Source organism: Lissotriton helveticus, chromosome 2_1, assembly GCF_964261635.1.
Source record: "Lissotriton helveticus chromosome 2_1, aLisHel1.1, whole genome shotgun sequence".
Lineage (NCBI taxonomy): Eukaryota > Metazoa > Chordata > Amphibia > Caudata > Salamandridae > Lissotriton > Lissotriton helveticus.
In genome coordinates this window covers 1,444,180,471-1,444,207,439 of record NC_136059.1, presented here as the reverse complement: position 1 = coordinate 1,444,207,439, position 26,969 = coordinate 1,444,180,471, and the positions used below count along the sequence as shown (strand labels likewise).

Sequence of the window (26,969 nt, the reverse complement as noted above, 5' to 3'; positions counted from 1 at the left end):
TCCACCGAGCCCACATTAGTCTCAAAGAAACTGTCAATTTCGTTTGCTATTTCACCTCGGAAAACCTCATCCAATAGGGAGTACGGGGGGAGACGCCACGTAAAGGGGGGGATTCTGTGTACCGGCGTCTCCAGAATCAGGAGGAGAGGGGAGTGATCAGACAGGGTGCGTGGCAGTATCAGGCAGTCTCTTACATTATTGGAGAGGCGGTGTGATGCTAACCAGTAATCTATTCGGGTGTGGAGTGCATGATAAGCGGAGTAATGTGTGTATCCCCCTCTAGAATGGTGCCTACTTCGCCACACGTCAAGGAGATCCAACTGTACTAATTCAGTCCGGACCACCTCCGCAGCTGCCGACAGGGCCCGAGGGAGTCCCGCCGATCTGTCGAGATTTGGGTCTAACACTAAGTTGAAGTCCCCACCCCAGAGCAGGTTAGTGTAGTCATATGATTTGCACTTCCGGGCCAACTCTGTGTAGAAATCGGGACAATCGTAGTTCGGACCGTATACATTGGTCACCAATAAGTCATGCCCTTTTCCACGACACCTGCATATTACATAACGACCTTCAGTGTCCGCCTCGAGGAGCGTCAGTGTGAGTTTGGAGCGTGGATTGGCCCATGTGAGTGTCCCCCTTGCATGGGTAGTGAAGCCCGCCACCACACTACAACCCGCTACGCCCTTATGGGACAACATCTTGCTGGTAAGGGGCAAATGAGTCTCCTGTAGGAGAGCGAGGTCTATGCGGTGTCTGCGCAGATAGCTAAGAACCTTACGTAGTTTTCTGAAGTCGTTAAGACCCCTGACATTCCACGTCAGCACTCGCAGGTGCTCCGGGCCAGTTCCCAGCGGTGTACCAATAGCCTCAGCCATAGCCTTGCCGTGTGAAATGAGTATTGCCATAATGTCGTACCAGGCGCAGGTGACCCGGAGGGACACATTCGAATAGGCAGTGCAGTATGTCAATGGTGACAGCGGGCGTAGCAGGATTTAACCAAATGTCATGTAGATGCGCAACAGCAGTCAAAGAAAGGAACAACATGTACCCAAGAATAATCCCCAACATCCCTCCCTCCTCCCACAGCAGACCCTCCCCAACTCGGCCTGGCATGTCCCCAGTCCACCCGGCCCTCCCCAGCAACAAAGTCAACAACCCCGTGTGCTTAGCGCTCAGGGGCGATAGTAGCAAAGCAGCTCGAACTCTGTGTACAACTCTCAATTCAGCTACCCAGCTTTCCCCCCCCCCGCCCAGCACCACCCGGAAATCATCAAAACATCAACCCGTAGTCAGTTTCAGTTTTACTCCCCGGCAACTCGTCACCGCCCTCCCCCTCTCCCGCCACCTCAAATGTGATATCCGCAGTCTGACGTCTTGCAAACTAGCCAGGGGCAAACATAGCCTGTGTTAGGGAGAGTTCACAATTATCTGTCTGTACCATGGAACCCCAGCCCCACTTATCTGGCACCACGTCTCTGCAGGGATCATCCACTAGCACAGCTCCTTCCCAACTTGAAATAAAAAGACCACTTCCCGTGTCCATTGTTCTCCAGACGTCGCGGCCCTGTTTCAGTCCTGTTCATCCATTGGTCCGCCTTCCGCCTCCTGTTGAACATTTGGTAGGTCCTCTTTCCGCTCCCTCGCCCACGATTTCAGGGCCTTCTGCAACTCCGCAGGGTCAGTGAAAAAATGTGAGTGGCCCTGTCTATTCACTCTCAACTTTGCCGGGTACAACATTGCATAGTCAAGACCCATGTCTCTGAGGCGTTTCTTGTGGGGGGCGAAATGTTTCCTCGCCTCCTGTACCCTTGCTGTAAAATCCGGAAAAATGGAGATCGCAGACCCCTCGTACTGCAGGTCCCCTTTGGTTCGTGCCAACCTGAGTGCCGTGTCTCTATCTCGGTAGTTTAATAGCTTAGCAATTACCGGCCGGGGGGGGGAACCCCGGCTTAGGTTGGGGGCCCAGCGTGCGATGTGCTCTTTCCACGACGAACATCGCGGAGAACACTCCGTCACCTAGAAGGGTAGTGAGCAGTTTCTCTACGAAGAGTTCCATCTTCCCCGTCGGTGTTGTCTCCGGAAGGCCGGTGATGCGTAGGTTGCAGCGACGTGACCTGGCCTCCAAATCCTCCGTCTTGTCCTGGAGTGTTTTGATGAGTGTCTCCGCCCGCCTTCTCGCCGTGTCCAACTCAGTCTGGCCTTCCTCCACCTCCGTGATCCGCCGTTCCGCCATGTCGTGGCGTTCCGAATGCTTGTCGTGGCGTTCCGCCATGCGGTCCATTCGGTAGGACATGGCGTCTATCTTGGTCCCCAGCGCCGTGAAATTCGATTGAATATTCTGCTCCATGGAGCGGAGCATAGACTTTATGTCGGTGTCATCCTCTCGTACTTCAACCGCATTTGTCTCTGCATCACGCGGCACCGGGGGGCTTTGTACTGGCAGTCGCCTCTGTGAAAAGGGGAGCTTGCTCTGGGTCCTGTCACCTTTCCCCATGCTTGGCGGTGTCGTTTGCTTGCTTCGCGCCACAGGCGAGAAAGCGCCAGTGACAAGAGGAGTGTCCCTTCGCGGTTGGGTTACATAAGGTTCCCAGCGTGTGCGCTATGAGCCAGAACACCCCCTCAGCCTCCAGCTAGCGTGCAGAGGAGGGCCACTCTTCCCAAAAATGACCCAATTCGCTACCCTCCGCCGTGACTCCGGCCTCTACCAAACAAGGAGGTGGGGTTGGTCTACCCCCCGATGAAGCATCCGATCAGACAGTGGAGGGAGTCACAGGAGTCACCTCCGTCCCAGCAGCCAGAACTATCTCCTCGTCTCGGTAGATGCACTGTAGAGGGGGGGGGGGGCAGGCCACCTCGATCGCATCAACCCGCCGCTCCCGCGCCCCCCTACCGTGAACGCCACTCGCTCCTGGCACTGGTGCTGCAGCCCTCCTCGGTGTCTGTTATGTTCGCGCCAGAATATGGCGGCCCGCGGCCCTCTGCGCCCCGGTGATCCAGGCTCTCCTATTGTTGTGCGGGTGCTCTGCGGTAGCGGGCAGCCGCCTCCGGACACTTGGAGTGACGCCCTCCCCTTCCCGCCGCGTCCGCTGCGGCCTGTGGTGGAAAAGGGGGGCCCGCCCGCGGGTGGCGCTCACTCTGTGGCCGCACGTCCTCTCACGTACACCGGCCAGCAGGACCACCTGAGACCGCGGTCTCGGGGCCTACTCGCCTCACCGGCAAGCAAGTGTCCAGCCGTCGAACGTGCCCAAGTTGGCTCTCCGCAGTCAGTCCGGACCGTTACCCGGGGTGCCAGCAGCAGGGTGGGTGTCGGGGGTTTCGGTAAAATTGGGTCGATGCAGGATATTTCAGGATTTTAGTGGTGGCGCCGGCGGAGCCCGGGAGCTAGGCAGCCATTTTCCGCGCTTGCTGGCCACGCCCCCCTTGTTTCCAGAGATCCTTTGTTAAGGATACAATGGACATCTTAAACGTCCGTGACAATATGACATTTGATCCCGAAACTGAATATATAGTGACTATTGACATCGAGTCACTATATTCATGTATTCCCCAAGATGCCGCACTGGTGGCAGCAGCGCGAGCACTAGCCACTCAAGAGTGGTTTTACGATGCCCCCCAGAGTTTCGTGTTACAATGTGTGGAACTGGCACTCACAAGGAATGTCTTTAGCTACAAGAATGATCTGTTTCTCCAAGTTACGGGCACATCAATGGGCGCAACCATGGCACCAAGTCTGGCCTGCATTTATGTAGGCCAGTTTGAGGAGCACATCATTGAGTCTGACACCAATCCCTTCAAAGGCCATTTGCGCCTTTGGAGGAGATATATTGATGATGTGCTCTGCATATGGACAGGAGAAGAAACATCTCTCCTTCAGTTCTTGAACTGGCTGAACACACAAAACATGAGCCTACGATTTACCTGGAAATATAATCATACCAGGGCGGTCTATCTTGATCTAGACATTGAAGCTGTAGAAGGAGTCTTCCAAACGAGCGTACATCAAAAGCCCACGGACAGAAACTCGTTGCTTTCTTACCAATCGTATCATCCGAGAGCCTTAAGAGATAATTTGCCCGTGGGGCAATTCTTGCGGTACAGGAGAAACTGCTCCTCTACTGGAGCATATAAGGAGCAAGCAGAAGGACTCAGTAAGAAGCTGGAAGCCAGGGATTATCCACGCAGGGTCATCAAACAGGCCAAGAAAAGGGCTCTGAACACGCCGAGATCTGTACTTTTAGAGACCCACACTAAGGAAAGAGAGGACTGCTTACCTGTGGTTATGACCTACGACCCAATGGCTACCAAGATCCGTCAATCGATCAGAAAGCACTGGTCTTTACTATCCACGTCGGACTTCAAGATGCCACTGCCACGTTTTGCGTTTCGTAGAGCCAGCAATTTAAAAGACAAGCTGGTACACACCAGGATGAATGTAAGACCAGAACCAGAAGCAAACACCGTCCCTAATGGACACTTTCCGTGCGGAAATTGCTCAGTGTGCCCTCTTACTAACAGAACCTCCACAGTGACTCTCCAATCTGGAAAGAGCTGGTTACTAAACCATTTTAGTAACTGTAATACCTCTAACGTGGTGTACAGACTAAAATGTGAATGTGGCTTGGAATACATTGGACTCACTACACGGAAAATCAAGCTCCGTATCCAGGAGCATGTGAGCACCATAAGGAGTGGGAAACTAACCCCCAAGCTAGTGCAACATTGTCATCGCAACAGACATACTTTCACGTGGGTTGTCCTGGAGAGAGTGATGGGGGATGCCCAGACAGTAGAAAGACGTCTAATCACAAAAGAAGCAATATGGATATTCCAGGAAAAGAGTGAACAGAAAGGATTGAACGAACTCCTGGAGTGGAATAAGCTACGTTGAGAGATGTTCTTTTGTGGAGGTAACTACTGACTAATGTGTACGTTTAGATCCATCAATACCAGTGTAGCCAGGCGCTCCTCTTAGCCTACTATTGAACAGCCGGGGAATGAAGTGCTAAGCACGTACTATAATGCATTTAACATATAGAATGACAATTAAATGTCATCAGTGGAAAGATATACATTATAATTACTGCCATTTTTCCATTCCTGTGGATAGGTAAACACTACAACCCCCACAGGTAGAATAATAAGTGTAATTCTAAATGCTATTCAAAAACACCGAAACATTGTTGACACCTGTGGTCTAATCCCCTAACATCGCGTGAAAATACACCACAAACTCATATTCCACCATGAGCTCACATTCAATTCTAGAGATGTAAGGTAGCTGGAGTATAAAGATCTATAACACATGGCCACTGTTTATTAAGATATGGATGTACAGATGTGTCCATAAGCCACCCAAGGAAGACATGGTATGAATTTTGAGACCTTCAGCATATGGCCACTGTTCATCAATATATGTGCTACCTCAGTTGTCTCTAACTAATAAAGTTTCATCATAAAACACAATGTTATGGCGAAATCACGCGAGAACTTATGTGAAAACTCCAAAGCGCAGCACTCGGAATGGGATTATACCCAATCTAAGATGGCGTACGCTTCTAGGAGAGTATTAAAACGTTGTAAAGTTAGAAATATGAATACCCCACCAAACCTCATTAATAGTCGGTTACTAAATACGAGATGTTGCTGGTAATAAACTGAGACACGTGGTATTCGTCGTCACACATTCGCGAGGCTGTGGGTCCTATTTGAACATAATATGTAACTAAAGGGGAGATTGGATTAATATCTCGATTTATGACCCCAACTCAAATAAAAATTGGTGAGCTCGTAATATCGTGAGAGTTCGGCGAGACTCTCGCAGGCTACATACATAACATTGGCCTGAGACTGCTCTAAAATGGCTGCGGGTATCACATGATTATCCAAGCCAATCAGAGGGCACGAAACCCGGCAGCGCACACTTTAAAGAGATCAGCTGAGAAATGTGCCGGTGTTCGAGTGCTGAGAAGACGCCGGACAGTTATTCTCCACTGGTAATCTTTGCATGGGGTTTGCAGCGTGTAACCTTGATAAGCAAGCTTCTAATCACAGGTATAAGGATATTCCTTTAAAGCATAACCCCGGTTTTTGTTGTTGTTTGGTTTAGCAACAGAAACGAAGGGAGACTGGACCCAGCTCACCTATGGGGGCTGTATTCCTTTTAAATTCCTCTTGGCTGGTATGAGAGGCAAGGCTAACTGAGGGGTAACTATTGCATTATATACAGCATCATGCTTGTTTGACTGTGCAAAATAGCATTGGGAATTGAACAAGGGTGGATAGTAGGTAACCTCGACTATGCATGTTTTATGTTTTATTACAGCATGCAAAGCCCAGTGTCCTTTGCAGTGGCATTTAAATTGGTTTGCCCTGAGGAAATTGCCTGATAGAAACCAAGGCAATGAAACATGTCGGCTGTAAGTAGGGTGTGAATCGATTGGTAGTATTCACATCCTTCTTTTTATTGTTTATATGTGTACTGTATGCAACAAGAAAGGAACACTAGTAAAGTTTTTGTCCTGGTTGCACAGTGGATTATATGTTAAGTGTTAAAGTGTTGTACGTTTTGTTACATATAATTTGTGTTCACTGCACCACTCACTGTCTTTTCTTTGGGTTTAGGACACGTTTCCGTTACGGCTTGATTGGCACCAATGATGATAACAGGGCCATCCTGGTGAGTACCAGCCAGGGGTCCCATTGGTGGTGTGCCCGTGAGGTGCCATCTCGCCTTTCTCACCTTTTTCTGTTGTCATTTTAGGTGAATGTGGGTTTTGTATTTGTCTAAGTTTGTTGATCAGAGTTGGGCTTCCTTTTTTTAATAACGGCAGTAGACTGAGATATCCCCTACTCTAAATCTTTGTAAGAAGAGAGGTTTGTTGTAATTCATGTACAACTAGTGATGTCTGTAGATCATTAGACGAGAACTGCCTTGAACACTAGGACATTTGTATTTTGGCGATTTACTGAGTGGAGGGCGTCCTAGTTTTCTTTTCCCTCTATACTCCAATCTTGTTCTCAGCTAAGAACTGAGCCAATGTCAGCATTTTGAACTTCTCCTTCCGGAGGAAGCTGTTGACATTCCGTAGGTCCAAGATAGGGCGCAGGCCCCCCTTGCCCTTCTTGGGAACCAGAAAGTAGTGGGAGTAACAACCACACCCTACTTCTGGCCCACGAACACGCTCGATGGCCCCCCTTGGCCAAGAGGGCCATAACTTCCTCTTGCAGAAGTTGCAAGTGATCCCCCGACACGCGTGGTACTGCGGTGGCATGGCTGGAGGGGTCGCCTCGAAGGGGAGGGAGTAGCCCCTTCGGACAATTTGCAGCACCCACCTGTCCGATGTGATGCAGCGCCAGTGGAGGAGGTGATGGCGGACCCTGCCCCCTACTGGCCTCAAATGGGCCTGAAAGCTCGGACTAGGAAGGCTTTGAGGCGGATGCTGCGGGGGTGTATGTGGACTGGCCGTGCCGTTGTCCCCTGTTACCGCCGCGACGGTAACCATGTCCGCCACCGCGCTGAATGTTAGTCTGCGGCCCGTGGCTGGCAGGACGTGTGGGAGCACCCCTTCCGTGGCCACGAAAGGAGCGCTGGGCAGAAGATTGATGGCACAGGCCCGACAGGCCCAAGGACTTGGCCGTAGCCCTGGAGTCATTAACCCCTTCAGCGCTGATGACAAAGCCAGCTCGTCATGGGCGTTACCTGCGCTACGCGGATGACGAGCTGGCTTTGTCACAAACCGCGCATTTTTCAAATTCCAGCGCACAGCGGGAAAACGCGGTAGCGCAGTAGAGGTTAAAGCATTCCACCGCATGATCTGCTTTGCCACCGAAGCGGAGGCTGCCATCGAACGGCATGTCCATAAGGGTGTTTTGGACATCGGCCGAAAAGTTGGCGGACCTCAACCAGGCGTGGTGGTGAACCACCACAAACGTGGAAATCGCTCTTCCTAACGAGTCCGTGGTATCCAGTCCACATCTAATAGAGTACCGCGCTGCGTCTCTTCCCTCCGCAAGGGCTTGAGCGCGTTTCGCCCGGGATCAGCCCGGGCTCCCTCCGGGCACTCAGGCAGCACGGCCGCAACTGTATCCCATAGAGCGTGGGTGTAACGGCCCAAGAGGCACGCGGTGTTGACTGACCGCAACCCCAAACTCAGGTAGGAGAACATCTTATTTCCGAACTGTTCATACCTCTTGGATTCCCGATCTGGTGGTGGCGTGGAGAATGCGGATTGGGAGGTAGAGGCCTGGATAACCAGACTCTCGGGGGTGGGGTGGGTGGACAAGAAACTAGGGTCGCCCGGAGGGCCTATAGTGGGCCTGGACCAAGTGCCCAACAGGACGTCTGCGAGAGCCTCATTAAACAGCAGTAGAGGCTCTGGGGAGCTTACCTGCGGTTTAAGGACCTCTGTGAGGATGTTGGACCTCACTGTTGCGACGGGGAGCTCAAGAGCCAAGGCCTTGGCTGCTCTCATCAGCACCACAATATAAGCTGCCCCCTCCTCCGTAGCCACGGTAGGAGGGGAGACACAACCAGTGTCTGGGGAGGTATCCAGGCCACTGGCTTCCCCTAGTTCCTGCATCCAGTCCTCATATGACTGGCACTCACGTGCCAGGGGGTCCGCAGACACCCCCCCCAGTCTCTCTCGTCGTCCATGTCCTAAAATTCAAGGATAAAGGATGGACCCAGATCCTGGAAGAATTGCTCTTCGGCCGGCGTCGAATGCGGCGTCAAGTGACACCGCTCCGACGCCAGATCCGGACCGAGGGTCAGACCAGGGACGGCGTTGTCCGAGGGTGACACACTAGGGGTCGACGCCGGCGGGGTTGTAAGGTCGACCAGCGGCGACCCGGATCCGGAACCGGATCCAGTGGGGCCTTGCGGTGTCGGGACCGAAGTCGCCGGGGCCAAAGCACCCGACGGCGCCGGGGCCGAAGCACCCGGCCCGCTAGGGCTCCCAGTCGGGTCCGCTGGGCCCGAAGGCGCCACGGAACCCGACGGAGGAGAGAGCGACCTCATGGCCATGAGGAAGGCCTCGATCTCCTCTGGCGTCGCGTTCTGCCCAGGGACCGGCGGGTATGGAGCAGGCCGCGATGCCTGCGGCTCCGGCAGAGCCACGTGGGCGGTGTCACCCGAACACCCGGCCGCGTCGCGCGAGAGTCGGGGGGGGGGAGGCAGAAGAGCGATGTCGCCTCTTCGACTTCTTGCACCTCTTACCTGAGGACTTGGAGCCCAACGAATGATATCGACTCGCCGAGCTGTGATGACTCCGGCCCTGCGACCGGTCCCTCCTTCCGGACCGGGACCTCGAGCGGCGCTGGGCCGACTGCCGGAGCTCGAGGCGCTTGCGGGACCGCTCCCGCCTAGCCTTCGACGTCAAGGCCCGGCAGTCAGGGGACGACTTGTCATCGTGGTAGGGCCCCAGGCAATGTAGGCACCGGCGGGGGGTCGGTAACCAACATCAGTCGGTTGCAGTCGGCACAGGGCTTTAACCCGGTTATCCCTACCGGCACCGATGGAGTCAGACTCGAAACTGATCCAAAAAGGATCGAAAAAGCTTAGTCAAAAAGTGACTAAAGGGTACCACTTTCTCCGGACTTGCGCTTGCTGGCGCGGAAAAACGAAGAACTGATGTCAGCGCACGAGGGCGGCGTCTAAGTACTCCGACGACGTCATCCCGACGCCAACGACGGTGGCGGAGCTGCAGACGACGCCTACCGACACGCCGGGGTACTGCTACGCAACATTTTCCGGATCCAGTCTGACGCCTGGGGATATTCTAAGGTAAGGAATCTAATACTAACCTGTTTCTTTCAGATAATGAAAGCATTTTCACACAAAAACTGGCACCGTGCCTTTAAGGAAGTCATGACCCCTAGCTTCCCATCATGCCTCAGGGATAACAGTTAGGTCAGTTGTTCTTTGAATAACCCTGCAGATCAGGGCAGAAAGATATCCTTTAACAATTAAGAGAATCTCATTTGCCTGGGGAGGCGGGTGGGTTGCTATGACTTTGATGAGGATACCCCTGGAAGAGAACTAGGATTACAGGCAAGTAACTTATCCTTCTCTTCCAGGGGATCCTCAGCAATAGTCATAAGCACTGAATAGAACAGCAAGCCCATCTTCCACCTGCAGGCAAATGAGAGTATAATTGACCCACATAAAGTAACAGCTGAAATCAGCTGTTGAACGGATTCCTCAAGGAGACCTGGCCTACTTGGGTGTCAGCTCAGGTGTCTGAATCCAGACAATAGTGCCTTGTAAATGTATGGACGGACCTCCAAGTCGCCGCTTTCCAGATTTCAGATATGGGCATGTTTTGAAGAAAAGCAGTCGTAGCAGCTTTTCCTCTGGTAGAATGCGCCTTCGGAATAAACCCAAGGGGTCTCTGCGCTAATTGATAGGCTTGCTTGATACATGAAACTATCCATCGGGAGATCAACCGCTTTGAAGCTGAAAAAACTGTTCTGATCGACCCATAGTTAATAAATAGTTGATCAGATTTTCTCATGGATTTGGACCTGTCCAGATAGAACTTTAAAACTCTTTTCTGGTATAGAGAGTGTAACGCCCTCTCAGCTGGAGTGGAGGGAAAAAGGTGGGCAGAGATATGGGCTGGTTTACATGAAAATGTTTCACCACCTTAGGGAGTAAAGAGGGGTGAGTCCTCAATACAATCCTATTAAGATGGAAGACGGTATAAGGTTCCTTAGAGCAGAGAGCCTGTATTTCGCTCACCCTGCGAGCTGACGTGCACGCTACCAAGAAAGCCGCCTTCTAAAAAAAGTTGTTGTAAGGTTGCTTTGCGTATGGGTTCAAAAGGCGGACCCATCAATTTTGACAGCACTAGGTTTAGCTCCCACGGTGGTGAAGGGGGCCGGACCGGACGGTAGACCTTCTTTAAACCCTGTAAAAAATCTTTAACAACCTGTACTTGAAAGTAAGAAGGTTGAGCAGGTGAACATCTATATGCAGTGATAGCTGCTAAGTGCACCTTAATGGAAGGAAACTTCAAGCCTGCTTTTGCCAGATAAAGCAGGTATGGAAGGATGACCTCTTCCTCTCCTTTGTTTTGGTTACAATTGTTTTGAACACACCACATATAAAAAAGTTTCCACTGGCACGCATATGAGTGCCTAGTGGTCAGTCTTCTTGCTTCTTTCAAGATCGACATGCAATCCTGTGGCAGTCCTAAATGGCCATACCGGAGGACCTCAGGAGCCATGATGCCAAGTTCAGTGAGGGAAGGTTGGGTTGATGAATCCTCCCGTTCATCTTGGACAGCAGTTCTGATATGCACGGCAGCCTCCTGTGAGGGCATTCCGACATGTGCAGAAGGTCCGGGAACCACCATTGTCTCGGCCAGTTTAGGGCACTCAGTATCATCCTCGTGCGTGAATGAGACAGCTTGGTCACCACCTTCGGGATGAGAGGAAGGGGTGTTAAGGCGTACACAAATGCCCCTGACTAGTTTATCAAAAGAGCATTCCCTTAAGACCATGGTCGGATAGAACCTTGAGGCAAAGTGTCAGCATTTGGTATTTTAGTCGTCCGCGAAGAGGTCGATAATGGGACGACCCCAAGCCTGGAATATGGCTTCTACGACCTCGTCGTTGAGAACCCAGTCTTCTCTGTCTTCGAAGTGATGACTGAGAGCATCAGCCCTCGCGTTCTGTTCTCCCGGCAGGTGGACTGCTGTGTTTGAAAGGTTCCGTGCCAGGAGCCAATGCCAAAGGGTTTGAGCTTCCAGTGACATTGTGCGTGAGCGAGTTCCCCCCTGTTTGTTCAGGTAGTACATGGTGGTGGTATTATCCGTCTGTACTAAGATTGAACTTGCCTGAATCGAGGAGAGGAAAGCTTTGAGGGCCAGGTGAACTGCCCTCAGCTCCAGCATGTTGATGTGATAGGACCGCTCCTTTGGTAACCACAGACCTTGTGTCTGGAGAGATCCCAAGTGGGCTCCCCAGCCCTGGAGGGAAGTGTCCGTTATCAGCGTTTGGGAGGGAGGTGCTTGGTGAAACGGTACCCCGACTTGCATATTCTCCTTCCTCATCCACCAAGGAATGGAAGATCTTGCAGCGTCTGAGAGACTTATTTTGTCGTCCCAGCGAGCTTACTGCTGGTCCCATTTGTCCTCCAGGTCCTGCTGAAGAGGACGCATTCATAGTCTGGCATTAGGAACCAGGAAGATGCAGGATGCAATTGACCCTAACAGGGAAGCAATCAGACGAACTGCTAGCTTTCTGTTGTCTAAAACCATCTTGCATTTCTGTATGATGGAACACTGTCTCTCCTCCGAAGGAAACACTTTTCCTACCTCAGAGTCTACCAGAGCACCTAAGTAATGAATTCTTTGCGTTGACTGTGTAGTCGATTTGTCGAAGTTCACATGAAGGCCCAGCCGGTGACCAAGTTCTAGGCATTACAGGAAATGACTCCTCACGCTGTGTTGTGATGGACCCTTCAACAGCCAGTCGTCCAAGTACGGGTAAACGAAGATGCCCTTGCGGCGCAGTGCAGCTGCCACTACTGCCATGCATTTTGTGAACACTCGGGGCGCTGACTTCAACCCGAAGGGCAGTACTTTAAACTGGTAATGAGAAGATCCCACCTGGAATCTTAGGTATTGTCTCTGATTATGATTGACCGGAACGTGAAAGTATGCATCTTGTGGATCCAGCTAACACATCCAATCTCCCTGCCGGAGATGTGGTTATATTTGATGGAGAGCTAACATGCAAAACTTCTCCTTACTGATTGATTCATTGAGTGTTTGCAGATCCAGAATGGGTCTGTATTTTGCTTTTCGACCCTTTTTCTTTACCAAGAAGTATCTTGAGTAAACCCCTCTCCCTCTTTGAAGTAGTGGCACCTTCTCGATGGCTGATTTTCGGAAAAGGGCGGCAACTTCTTTCTGTAAGATTTTCAGCTGGTGACATGATGATGGAACCTGAGGGATTGAGGGCGGGAGGCGACGAAAACGTAGAGAGTACCCATTCTGCAACGTAGCTAACACCCACTGGTCCTTTGTGATAGCTCACCACTCTTCGAGATGATTCACAATACTTCTCACACTGGAGTGGTGAACGGCGACGGGGGAAGTGGGTACTCATTGTTTTGTCTGCGTCTTAGTGGAGTTGTTACCCTGACGCTGGTTTCCTCTTCCTCTGGAGAAACATCTGCCCTGATACTGAGACCTTTGCTGGCCTTGCTGAGCCTGATTTTTCTGCCAATGAGGGGTTTGAACCCTCCTTTGGGAGGATCGCCAATTATAAGGACTGAATCGCTTGCGGAATTCCTTCTTTTTCTCGAGACCCACTGCCTTTAGTGTGTCCAGCTCTGTTTTCATCCGGGACATTTCTTCATCTGTGAGAGCCCTGAACAGGGATGAACCGGAGAAGGGAAGATTCAGGATGCGCGACTGCGCTTCTGGCTTGAGGGCTGTGGGTCGGAGCCAAGATGTTGTTCTAGCGCACATTCCGTGCGCATCGGCATGAGCCGATAGAGTAGCCCCTTTCATCTGCATTGCTGATAACTTAGTTAGACACCAAGCTGCCCTCCTGCAAGATCTCTTCAAAGTCCTTGCGGTCTTCCTGTGGCAACTTTTCTGTAAATCTTTGTTGCGAGTCCCACAGAGACCTGTCATAGTGGCCCAAGAGAGCTGATGCATTGGAGACCTTCAACAAAGAGGCTGAAGTGCCACAAACCTTCCTTCCCCCACAAATCCTGTGTTTTACTCTCCTTGTCTGGTGGAACAATAGCGGAGGAAGCAACAGCATGAGTCTTTGTTGCTGCCCCAATAATGACAGAATCCGGAGGAGGATCAGATCTAAGGAAGAGAGGATCGTCTTCTGGAGAGCGATACTTCTTTACAATTCTAGCTGGCGCAGTCTTAATTGTTGCCGGCGTGAGAAAGATGTCCATCACAGCCTCTATGAGGCCCGGTACCAATGGCAGCAGAGGTTGAGATGCTGCCCTTTGGTGTAGAGTCTCAAAAATCACAGAGGACTTACTCTGACGAGCCGGCATAAGAATGCTTAGGTTTGTTGCCCCTCTGCCAAGAATGTCCTGAAAGGTGTAAACATCATCCACCAGAGAGACCCTCGACGGCGGGCTGTCAGTAAGGGTAGGCGAGTAGTCTCTGTGGGACGTACGAGTGGAAGAGGAGGACGGAGTTGGAGATCTGCGCCTTCTCCTCCTGCTTCTAGATATAGTCTTCCTTCTGTGCGAATGCGCCGGAGTGCGGCTGCGAACTCTAGCTCTCGAAGGAGTACATTCTCTATCCACCTTTTGTACCAGACGAGTCCATAGAGATCTGTGAAGAGGGCTTGAATAATTTTGAGCCGCCGCAGGTGGAACTGTGGCCCAATGATGTAATGGTATTTGCCATCGTGGTGAAAGATGAATGGACTCTCGCCTCTTAGGAGACTGCGTAGGAGGAGGAGAGTTCACCTCTTCTTGCGCAGGCCTGGCTGGAAAATCTTGGCGTTCCCTGGACACTGGACTGCTGGACGCTGAGATCACCACCTCCGGAAATCTGGACGTTGATCCTCTGTGAGAACTGGGTGAACCTGTTCTAGACGTCCGTGACGGTGACGAGGACAGGCTTACTGGAGGTGAGGCCTCTTTGGAATAGTGCCTCGACGGCGATCTAGAACGCCTCTGCACCGACTGTCTTCTTGACAGAGACGTCTGCCTCGATGTCGATTTTCTACTCTTGAAAAGAGGGCTCAATCTTGCAGCCGAGTGGTCTCTCGACGTCGAACGTCTACTCGACGCCAACGGAGTACCATGCTTTGACGTCAGCGGTCCTTGTTCTGAAGACCTGTGTCTCGACGTCGACCGGCAGTGGGCTGCCGCCTACGGAGATCTCTGCATCGACGCCGAATATTGTTGCGCTGATCTTGACTGAGATTTCTGCCTCGACGTTGATGAAGGAGTGTAGTGTATCGACGTCGAAGATCCTTGGACTGCCTTTGATGGAGACTTCGGTATCAACATCGAAGAGGGTGTCCTGTGCCTCGACGTCGAAGCTCTTTGGACGGATCTTGATGGAGACCTGTGCCTCGATGTCGATCAAAGGTGATGAGGCGACGACGGAGTGATGTGCCTCAATGTCGATCACCTAACCGGTGTCGACAGAGACTTGTCCCTCAACGGTGATCGCCGCCTGGTTGACGTCAATGGAGGACTTGTTACCTTCATCGATGTTGATCTCGTCTCTGTTTGATGATGCGCCGGCATCACCGTGGTCTTCGACGCCGATTTTTTCATCACCGGCAGCTTCGACACCGAGCCCGACGCCGATGGAGAACAGCCGACGCCAATGGAGAACAGGTTGGGACTTTTACTCTCGACGACGACCGTGTCCTCTTATTCTGCTGCCTCACAGGAGACCTACTTCTTTCAGAGAGGCCATAAACTCGAATTCTCTCCCTGTCTTTGATAGTCCTTGTCGACAACTTCTTACAATGATGGCAGTTGCCGGAAGAGTGAGAATCAGGGAGGCAGAGAATACACACAGGGTGTGTGTCTGTTTTGGCCTTCTTCTTGCCACAGGAAGGGCAAGGATCAAATAAAGAAGGCATTTCTGAAGTAAATAAACCTTTTCTTGAATTCAAAAAAGATATCACTCTCACTCCAAGGCAAAAAGACGTTGAGTGAGACTACAAAAACTAGAAATTTGTAAGTTATTTTTTGACAGAAAGTCAAGAAAAGGAAGAGCTGTGAATCCAGGGTCCTGACTGAAGGAGCCGGAAAGAACAACTGACCTAACTGTCACCCCTGAGGCATGATGGGAAGCTAGGGGTCATGGCTGCCTTAAAGGCATGGTGCCAGTTTTTTTGTGAAAATGCTTTCATTTTCTATGCTATTGGTTTACAATGCAGCCTGTATGTTTCTGTCCGCGCAGCAGTTACAGTGAGTGGTACTGTGAGAAAGCCTTTGTGCCGAACTTCGAAATTAAGCCGCACTCCGTATAGCAAGCGTTGGGCGTTTCGGAAAACCGTGCCCCATTCTCGAAGCCTGGGCCGTGTGCCGAGGAACGCGTAGTGAAGTGGGCGGTGATGTATTTGTTTGAAAGACGCGCCCCTTTAGCCGCTGCACTTTCTTTGTGAGAAGGCGTTTGGCCACAAATTACAAATGATGGCTGCATTATGCAAAGTAAGTCGTGTGACTGCTGAGAGTAAATTATTGTTAATATTACTGCCGAGTGAATTCTTATCTTCAGAATGGCGCGCCTCTTTTCCTCCTGTCAGCCCTTTATGACAACGCGCGGGCTTGACCAAGGCTGAGAGGTTTATTTTTATTTACCGTAGCGTGATTGGATGATTGTGAAAGATGCGCCCCTTTCTTGAAGCCTGCCCCCTGTGTGAACGAACGCCTAGTGAAGCCTGCCCCCTGTGTGAACGAACGCCTATTGAAGTGTGCGTCAATGTCATTATCCGCAAGCCGCGCCTCTTTAGCCACGCCCCTTTCTTTAAGGCTGGGCCCTGTGACAACTAACGCGTATTATCTGTGCAAGACGCCAAGCCGTGAATGTAGCGCCAAGTTTCTTTGAAGTTGATGTCTAATCCTGAACCGCTTGCACAGTGAAGTCGCTGCCCATGTAACATAGTGATTGTGGTGCTTTTTGGGACGTGCCCCCCCTTACAATGTCGACGCCCACATGTTTAGTTTGACACGCCCACGCTACTCATTGAGTCCAGAACAACGCCCACACTTTCACCCGCCCATCACTGAGAGCAGAACAACGCCCAGAAGGGACTACTTTACCCCTCTATGTTCTTTTACCTTTCTAATGTATATGGTGGCCAGATGTATAGCCTATGTCCATCTGCTGAAACTACCCTTTACAATGGTGTATTGGGTGTTATGATTGGTGCTGTACTTCTTGAGTTTACCCGCCTCAAAGGTTTCCAGTTCTCTCTTTATAATAGTAGTATAGATATATATGTACACATACATATACATATATACATACACATACATATACATATACATATATACATATATATACATATACATATATATATATATATACACATATACATATATATATATATATATACACATATACATATATACATACATATATACATATACACATATACATTACGCTCAAAATCCTCCCCCTTGAAGAAAGGAAACAGCACTCAGACGGGAGCAGTCACAGCGAATTTAATCAGCAAACAAACGTTTCGGCAGTAGCCTTCTTCGGTGTTTCTCACCGTATACAGGCAGTTCCGGTTAAATAGACATGTGTTAACATAACCAAACACCAACAAGGGACTAGCCCTTCAAGCACCACTGTGGGCGCCATCTTGGAACAGGTTAAATAACTCCGAAAATCGGAGTGCTCACAAGAAAGAAAGGTCTCAACAAAATAGAGCCGTGGATCGGCTTATGTCCCTATACAGGTGAGTATTATGTAACACATATGTACATTTGAGATAAAACTCGGAACAATATACAGATGTTAGGCAAATTTCATGATTTCATTAATAATTCATAATACATTACTGAAATTTACAAAATGATGAGATAACCATTGTAAAACGAAAGCTACCGTACCACGGACACTGTGAATGAAAGGAAACACAAAAAATGAGTAGCAAATGAATGGCAAATAAAAGAATTCCATAATTCATGTTATATTTTTCAGAGTAACATGAATGTAACCTGGAAATTAATATTGATCCATTGTCGATATATACAATATCGGTGCACCTGGTGAACTACACTGATACTAGAGAAGATCCCTTCCTAATATCTGGCATTACTGTTAGCATCATCAAAAGATGTGTGTATTCAAATTATTGGCAAAGCAGTGATTACAGCAAAATCAAGGGCACAAATATGTGTAGTAATAATCAATCTCGTGGTAGACTACCTAAGCTAATATAGCAGAAATACCTGTTAGAGTACACCTGGAATTGTAATTCATTATTTCCCAAGGTGTACTGCCATTTCCTCCCCATTATTCATACCTTTCGGGTACTTGGTAGACAGGTCGATGATATACCTTGATTCAAGGCGTCGTAGCCTTTTAAGCCTGTTGCCTACCCGTGGGTTGCATGGAACATGATCTAGCCCAAAGAATCGTAATTTATTTTGATCTTTATTGTGATGTTCCACGAAATGTCGGGCTACTGGATATGAGGGGTCTACTCTGTCAATGGCCCCAAGGTGTTCTAAAATTCTCAATTTGAGTTGATTAATAGTGCTCCCGATGTAGCGGAGGCCACATGGGCATATTAAACAATACACGGCATAGGTAGTACTGCACGTGATGAATTTATGGATTTTGTTAGTTCTGCCCGCATCCGGGATATCGTATTGAAGTACCCTACGGCTGGTGGCACATGCTTTGCATTTTCCGCATGGAAAGAATCCGCTCATTTCCCTCAAAGTGTTGGAATGGATACCAGGTGCCTCAAGATGACTGTGTACCAACATATCGCCCAGGGACCTAGCCTTGCTAAAGGTCACCAGCGGGCATGGTGGCAAATCATCTTTTATGACTTCATCGGTAAGCAAGATGTGCCAATTCTTGCGCATCATTGCTTTAAGTCTGTCGGCACCTGTGGAATAAGGTGTTATCATCCTAAATGTATCTTTTGTAGGGAGATTAGGTCCTTTTTTTTTCTTTTTGAGCAGTTCCTCCCTAGGGATCTTCTTCACTTTTTTCAAGAGTACTTTGTAAAAGTGCCTCGTCATACCCCCTTAGACGAAATCGGGCCATGGTATCAGAAGCAGCCACCTCAAATTCCTGGTCTTGGGTACTGTTCCTCTTGATTCTCAATAGTTCCCCTTTGGGGATACTATTGATGAGTCTAGGTGGGTGTCCACTTTTAGCAAACAGGATAGAATTCCCCGCTGTCTCCTTACGGTACAGCGAGGTATGGACATGGCCATTTTCAACATAAACCCTGAGGTCCAAATAGTTGGCTGCCACCCCACTAATTGTACAAGACAGGTGTATGTTGTAGATGTTGTCATTAAGAGATTTGATATACTTCTCTGCCAGGTCCTTGGTACCTTGCCACACGATGAACAAGTCATCTATGTAGCGGTACCAATGTACCACCCTGCCACTTTCATGGCCTTCCTTCCAGCTCCTGGGCACCGGCTCCTCCCACCAGCCAACGAACAAGTTTGCATAGCTGGGGGCGAAGCAGGTGCCCATCGCCGTACCAGAGATCTGTCTATAGAAACTATCCTCAAACAGAAAAATGTTGTGAGTTAGGCAGAACTGCACAAATTCAATTAACATGATGTTGTGATGTGCAAAACGAACTTGGCGTCTGCCTAGATAGTATTCGATAGCGGCCAGTCCGTGGGTATGATCGATGATGGTGTAGAGACTGGTGATGTCCATCACCAGAAATAGATATAGATACATATACATATATATATATATATATATATATATATATATATATATATATATATATATATATATATATATATACACACACACACACACACCTTCAACATCAAATCCTCATTCAATTCAAAAAGAGGAAAGGCACACACGAAGAATCCAAAGCAAAAATGCTTTATTGGTGCAAGGACCCCCTGATGTAAAAAAAAAAATATATATATATATATATATATATCCAAACAAAAGAGTTGCCCCAATGGAAGAGCCGCCAGGTAGGTTCTTAATGCACTTTTATTGATGGCTTACAGCAGATTACCAGGGAGGAAAAACAGTTTCTATCAATGAACGCCAGACGCGTTTCAGGTTGTCCCTTTCTTCAGTGGCGTGTGAGGTCGGCAAGTTGAGCACCGGAAATGCCGCTAAAAATACACCTGGACCTGCCATGGTGGGCGTTGCTGCTCCCGCAGCCTTATGGTCCTTGTAGTGGCATTGAGGTAATCCTTTAAGTGAGGGGGCTCGATTTTGCAAACCAAATGTCTTTTCAAAGTAATAAACCCCAGTGGGTGAAACAGAGTTCTCGCTCCTCGGCGCTGCATGAATAATGAAGCCATCAGGCTCTACCTCCCGTTACGCTGTGGCCTCCATTTTGAAGACCCACGGGACCGCAGCAGCGGCGTGACTCTTCCGCGGCCGGACCAGCCGCAAACATCCAAACAAAAGAGTTGCCCCAATGTAAGAGCCGCCAGGTAGGTTCTTAATGCACTTTTATTGATGGCTTACAGCAGATTACCAGGGCGGAAAAACTGTTTCTATCAATGAACGCCAGACACGTTTCAGGTTGTCCCTTTCTTCAGTGGCGTGTGAGGTCGGCAAGTTGAGCACCGGAAATGCCGCTAAAAATACACCTGGACCTGCCATGGTGGGCGTTGCTGCTCCCGCAGCCTTATGGTCCTTGTAGTGGCATTGAGGTAATCCTTTAAGTGAGGGGGCTCGATTTTGCAAACCAAATGTCTTTTCAAAGTAATAAACCCCAGTGGGTGAAACAGAGTTCTCGCTCCTCGGCGCTGCATGAATAATGAAGCCATCAGGCTCTACCTCCCGTTACGCTGTGGCCTCCATTTTGAAGACCCACGGGACCGCAGCAGCGGCGTGACTCTTCCGCGGCCGGACCAGCCGCAAACATCCAAACAAAAGAGTTGCCCCAATGGAAGAGCCGCCAGGTAGGTTCTTAATGCACTTTTATTGATGGCTTACAGCAGATTACCAGGGCGGAAAAACAGTTTCTATCAATGAACGCCAGACGCGTTTCAGGTTGTCCCTTTCTTCAGTGGCGTGTGAGGTCGGCAAGTTGAGCACCGGAAATGCCGCTAAAAATACACCTGGACCTGCCATGGTGGGCGTTGCTGCTCCCGCAGCCTTATGGTCCTTGTAGTGGCATTGAGGTAATCCTTTAAGTGAGGGGGCTCGATTTTGCAAACCAAATGTCTTTTCAAAGTAATAAACCCCAGTGGGTGAAACAGAGTTCTCGCTCCTCGGCGCTGCATGAATAATGAAGCCATCAGGCTCTACCTCCCGTTACGCTGTGGCCTCCATTTGGGGCAACTCTTTTGTTTATTCATGCAGCGCCGAGGAGCGAGAACTCTGTTTCACTGAGGATCCCCTGGAAGAGAATAATATTGCCCGCACAATTAGTAAAGCCAGGTTATAAGGAGCTCCCGTCTCGGTCCTAATGGTCTTCCCCAGGCCCTGTTTAAATCGGATGTAAACCTGTGGTCAGAACACTTGGCTCCCCTGTTTTTCATACTGCAGGCTTAACCACAACATCCCGGAATCATGGAAAGGAGCCTTCATCCACCCCATCTATAAAGGTGGCTGGAAAATTAACCAAAAAACTACAGGATGATAGCTCTTCTTGACGTTGAAGCTAAATAACATGCTAGTATTTTATTGGAAGAGCTATTGGTCTGGGCAGAAACAACAAAGCGCCTACCCTTTAACCAGACTGGCTTCGTGGCTAAATCAGGAACTACAAGCAACCAACTTGCACTATGCGTGTTGATGGAAAAAGCAGCAGTCCAATGTATCCAACTTCATTGCTGCTTCGTCGACTTCAAAGCGGCCTTTGATCGGTTGCCACAGGGACGCCTATGACAAAAATTAGAGCGCCGGGGAATACCGCCGGCCCTTCTGAAAGCCATAATCCAACTCCACTCATACACCTGGATTCGAATAAAGTTGGGAGAGGGCTCCCATGTTTCAAGGAAGATACAGACCGCAAGTGGAGTCAAACAAGGCTGCGTGCTGGCCCAACTCCTTTTTAACCTCTTCATCTCAGACCTATCTCACTCACTTGACAATGTTAACTTTCACCCTCGTAAAATAGACGGGACCCATACCAGCAATCTGCTATACGCTGATGACCTTGTGTTACTAAGTCACACAAAGGGTGGGTTACGGAGGCTACATGATCGGCTGCTCCCCTACACAACAAATAACTCCCTTGAATTAAATCTGTCAAAAACAAAAACAATCACCTTTGGGAAGCGAACGCAGCAGAGAGGCGGGTGGTTCTCCAACAGCAATAACATCGAACAGTATCCTATTACAAATACTTGGGTATTTGTTTGGATTCCAGAGGTTCCTTTTTAAAGCAGAAAGAAGTGGTAAGGGCTAAAGCCCAGTCACTCGAGGTGGCCTCAGTGAAACTGGCGAAACAGCTACACGGCCACTAACTCCACTGCTAAAGACAATGAAGGCAAAGATCACTAATTACCTATAATACGGGCATGAGATCATGTTGGAGGCAATCAGTATTACATTGAACAAATTAACTACCAAAATCTTCAAACGAGCATGGCGCTTGCCAAGATCCTCATCACCAGCCCAAGTCAGGCTTGAACTCGTCCTATTAGATAACCATGGTGTCGAGGCTGGCACGTTCATCAAGCTCTGTAACATATTGAGCAACTATTGGGAAGGTAACCAGGGGGCAAGGCTCTGGAATGAAACATTGACCAGCCACACCAGCCAAAAACATCGCCGCCATTCAGAACATTCTCTACAGTTACTCAGTGTCAAGGAATACTGGGGAACAAACCCATCCCAGCAGGCGTTAAATCTGTCATCAAGAGAAGTGTCCGGCTCTGGTCTTTTCATTCTGACAGGTCAAAACTGTCTAGAAGGAAACACGCTTGGGCGGTTATTTCTGACTTCAAACCGGGGGTCGAATCACCTTATCTATCAAGCACAGATGCACTTTTATGGAAGCTAAAGTTTATGGCACTGAGGATGGACGAATGGCCTTTTTTAAAGCACTTACCCGAATGGCGCAGCCCTAGTGGTAATACCGAACGTAGGGAGTGCGGCTAAAATTCAGAAGCAATGGAGCATGTCCCGCATTGCTTAATGACATAAGGACCCTGCTGCAGGACGAATAGAACAAACTTGGAGATCGAACATGCCGACAGGCTACAATAGCTGCCATGAACCCAGAAAACACGATGCTGAACATTCGGTTCACTAAATTTGTTACCAGAGCGGCCAAAAAACGTGGGAAAAACAGGGTTGTAAATCCCTTTGCCTCTGGCTGTACCGCCAAGCCGCCCTTTGATCAATCTACGAACCCCTGATCATCCGTTGTTGTTTATCTGAACATTGTTTCTTCCCTAATCTTAATTGTTCACAGCTCCCATTTTAAAACCCTTTGGAAGATTTATGTCTGGCTGTTCGTTTATAGATTTTAAAAACGACGCTACGATCCTCTGACATCCAAGATTTTGGTCATCAAAGGTAAATAAACAATTCGGGACATTTTACCTTAACCCATTTATTAGCTAGATTATTGTACTTTTTGGATACATAAAATACAAATTTTTTTAAGTTGTCATGGTTATAAGTAATCAAACAATAAAGATTAATTATATTAAATTCAATTGCATATGCATTTTGTTTTCACTTACAGTATGCTTGAAGAGAAATGCAATACTCAGTAAATACAGTACAAAGACTTGAATGGGCTTTTTAGTAAAATACCAGGTAAGTTACTTTTTAGATTACTTTTCCTACAGAGTAGTATACCTGGATACTACTCTGGGACATTTCCTGTAAACAGGTAAGTAAAATCGTTTTTGTTATATAGTACAATTTCAAAGAATTTCTTTAGGTTTTCATACTCGACACCCAAGAAACTTTTCCAAGAAAAACAGTTAATGTTATCCTATGGAGGAAAACAGTGTAATCGGTTTAAAGGTCAGTATTTGGTAATGGTAGCTGAGGTTCTGGGGGTAGACTCAGGGGTCCCCCAAGGTCAGGGATGCACTCTTGTTACACCCTCAGCGGCACTAGGGTGACCGGGTGCAGAGTGCTGAGGCCCAAAGTTATCCAATGGGGGATGGGAGCCTCCCGTTGGTGGCTGCCGATGTGCAGACCACTTGGTTGTGGGAGTAAAGCTCCTAGACTTTAGCTCAGAGCAAATGGGGAAACGAAGTAGCACCAAACATGCACCCCCAGTGGCACTAGGGCTGCCGGGTGCAGGGTACTGTTTCGACGTTGGGCACTCTGATGTTCGCAAAGGCACTGCAGGCTTGGGGACAAAAGTCTTTTGGGTCCGACTACCACTTCGAGAGGCAAGTTGGGAAGTTGGGGGTTGGTTAGGCACCGTCAGTTTGGCCACCCAAAACAGTGGGGCGTCGGGTGCAGGGGTGCCTTTTAGGGTCGGATCTTCTTACCAGCTCCTGCTTGTGGTTGGGCGAGCCTTTCGGATTTAGGCTGCAGGCATCGGCTGGAGGTTTGAGGCAGGTCAGGGGTTGCCGGATCTCAGGTTAGGATCGCTGGGGGGACCGCCTCGTGGTGTATGCCCACTTGAGCTCGGGCCATGGATGGCGGAGGCAGAGAGGTGCTGTGTCCAGCCAGAGCCAGAGGATGCAGATGAACAAATCCGGTGTTCACGGAGACACCGTCTTTGTGGTTGAAGGCAGGCAGGTTCTCAGGGTTATCTAGGTTGCTGGCTGCAGGACACACCGGGATTTCGCAGGAGCAGGTTCGAGGTGGAGACAGGCCGGTAGGGCTGGGGCCAAGTCAGTTGGGTTCTTCCTTTCGTTAGCTTCGGCATTCGTTGTTGGGTCCTTCTTCTGCTTTTCTTGTAGTTGGTTCTTGTCTGAGGAAGCAAGGTTCAGGGATGCCCCTAAATACTAGATTTAGGGGCGTTATAGGTAGATAAAAAGGTCAGAACCAATGGGTCCCTTCCCTGGGGTGGGTATATCCCCTATTAAGCCACCCTCTAGTGGGAGGGGAGCATAAGCCTTTCCCTGGTTGGCTGGGTCTCCCAATCTACAAGATGACGGGGGCTGAGAGTTGAGCTTCACCTTGCCTCCCCCACCTGAGGGGTGGAGTTGGCAGAGGTGGGCACATCTCTCTTCCTCACTTGTTTCTCCCGCTGGTTCTCCCTCCCAAACTCACGAAGGTGGCAAACCTTTGAAGCTTCCCCTTCGTGAACCCACCCCATCCTGGGGGAGGAGGTTTGGCACCTCGTCCCAGGATGTGCATTTTTTCAGGCCCCTGAGTGCCAGAGGCTCTTGACCCAGGGGTCCAGAAACATGGCTGGTGGTGGCAGCTGAAAGCAGCCACTCAGCCTGGACACTCGGAATAGGTCGTTTTTTCAGGGGGCATCTCTACGATGCCCTTTGTGTGCATTTTTCATTAAATTCCACACTGAATCAGTGGGGGTTTAATGTGCTGAGAAGTTGGATACCAAACTTATCAGTTTTCAGTGTAGCCATTATGGTGCTGTGGAGTTCGTAATGAAAAACTCCCAGCACCATATACTCTTAATGGCAGCACTGCCATTACAATGTCCAAGAATGAACTTAGACTCTGTAGGGGTACAGGGCTCATGCACCTGTACCCTCACCACTGGCATAGGGCACCCAGCTAGAGGGATGACTGATCTATGCGAGGGCAGTCTGCAAAGGGAGTGTGTGTGTGTGTAGAGAGAGGTACAGGACCTCTAAGGGTGGCTCAATTAGTGCTGCAGCCCCTAGAGGAATTCCCTGGTCACAGTGCCTTGGGTACCTGTGGTACCATTCACCAGGGGCTGACCTGTGGCCAGAGAAGCCAATTGGGTTTGGGTTAGTTTTGGGGAAAGAACACAGGCCCTGGGAACCTGATTGGCAAGACCCGGGGCACATCAAGTAAAAAGTGCATCAGTGATCAAGCAAAAAAGTGTGTGTGTGTGTTGAGGGGGGGGGGGGGGGGGAGGTTACTGCAACCGAACCCCAGCTTCTCACAGTGCCTTGGGATATTCTATAAAGTTGAGGAATCTGCAATTAGAAGTATTAATTAGAAAAGGCATTTGCTCACCGTTCTGGGGCATGGGCTGTGCAGGCCAAGGGCTTATCTCCTGGGTCAATCCATGGCTGTGTGGGCTGCACTGTACAAGGGATCAAGTAGATGGTGTATTCTCCAGAGTAGTCCTTCCTGCAAAAGTAAATACATGTTTTTGCTTGATACCAGCTGTGGTGTTACCTTCCTTAATACACATACCCTACCCAGACAAACCTCTTGACTTGAGGACCCAGATATCACTTATGAAAAACAAGCAACATACTGTGGGTGTTCTAGAAAGAGGGTGACAAGACTCAGCTGCATATAGATTTTTTTCTACAGTTATTTAGGGTTGTATGTCAGAATATTGTAGTGAGAAACAGCACCCAACATAAATATAGTTTACAAAAACGTTGTACCATTGGGCGTAGATTTTCCATTATAAACTTCAATAGGGTAACATTGTAAAGGATATTTAGGAGAGGATAAATATTAGTCACTAATTCTTCCAATGATATTCTGGTACTTCGTGGGATCTTGATGAAGCAGAGGTTTTTAACACTGTGGAAAACTTGGAGGTAGAAAAGTTTCAGTCAGACAGAAACAGCCAATCTGAGCTATAGTGTACCACTTTTCTTTTTGCTTAAGTAACTTCTTTGCTATATTAGAACCGTTGCCTAAATACACAAAATATCCCCATAATAAAAAGAATATATACTATGCTTTATCTTTTATGGGGATCTCCCAACAAGCAACAAATGTATTTCCATTGCATTAAGACAAAACCCAATTTTTTGGGTGCTGAGAAGGGATAAAAATCATAATTTACTCAGATTTGGGTTTTGTTACTGACCACAAATGTGCAGAATAGATGCCACCCTTGTGACACCAAAGGCTACTACTTTCAAGAATCCATAGCACTAATTTAATCAAGCTAACAATATAAACCCACTTCATGTCGTTTTGTCAAATCAAAGTTGTGCATAGAGAGGAAGGTAGGTTCTGATGGTCTGTGGCGTAATTTTGTACAACTGCACTCCTCACCTGCTGTAAGAGCTGGTTGCCCTCCAGAGCTGATATGGGGAGTCGAAGGTCTGGGCGCTCCACAAAGGCTGCAAATCAAACTCAATACCACCAAGGTGGTCCGGAGCTATTATATGGGATTTTACATCAGGCAGCGTATGGTGCTCCATCACAAACTGTCCTGTACAGAGGGAAGTCACAAAAAATGTGTATAACCTTAGAAATGCATCAGTCTGAATA

The 26,969-nt window shown here is 49.0% G+C and overlaps 1 protein-coding gene across 1 annotated transcript in view; it reads right to left on the bottom strand.

The window, feature by feature from the left end:
• Positions 1-26,969, bottom strand: part of FRAS1 (Fraser extracellular matrix complex subunit 1) — a 1,313,599-nt gene that overhangs the window by 272,452 nt on the left and 1,014,178 nt on the right. The window contains exons 22-23 of the mRNA XM_078676362.1: positions 26,751-26,910; positions 25,743-25,859 (exon numbers count right to left, since the gene is read on the bottom strand). Coding sequence (XP_078532488.1) covers positions 25,743-25,859; positions 26,751-26,910 — 277 coding nt within the window. The remainder of the gene's footprint in view (positions 1-25,742; positions 25,860-26,750; positions 26,911-26,969) is intronic.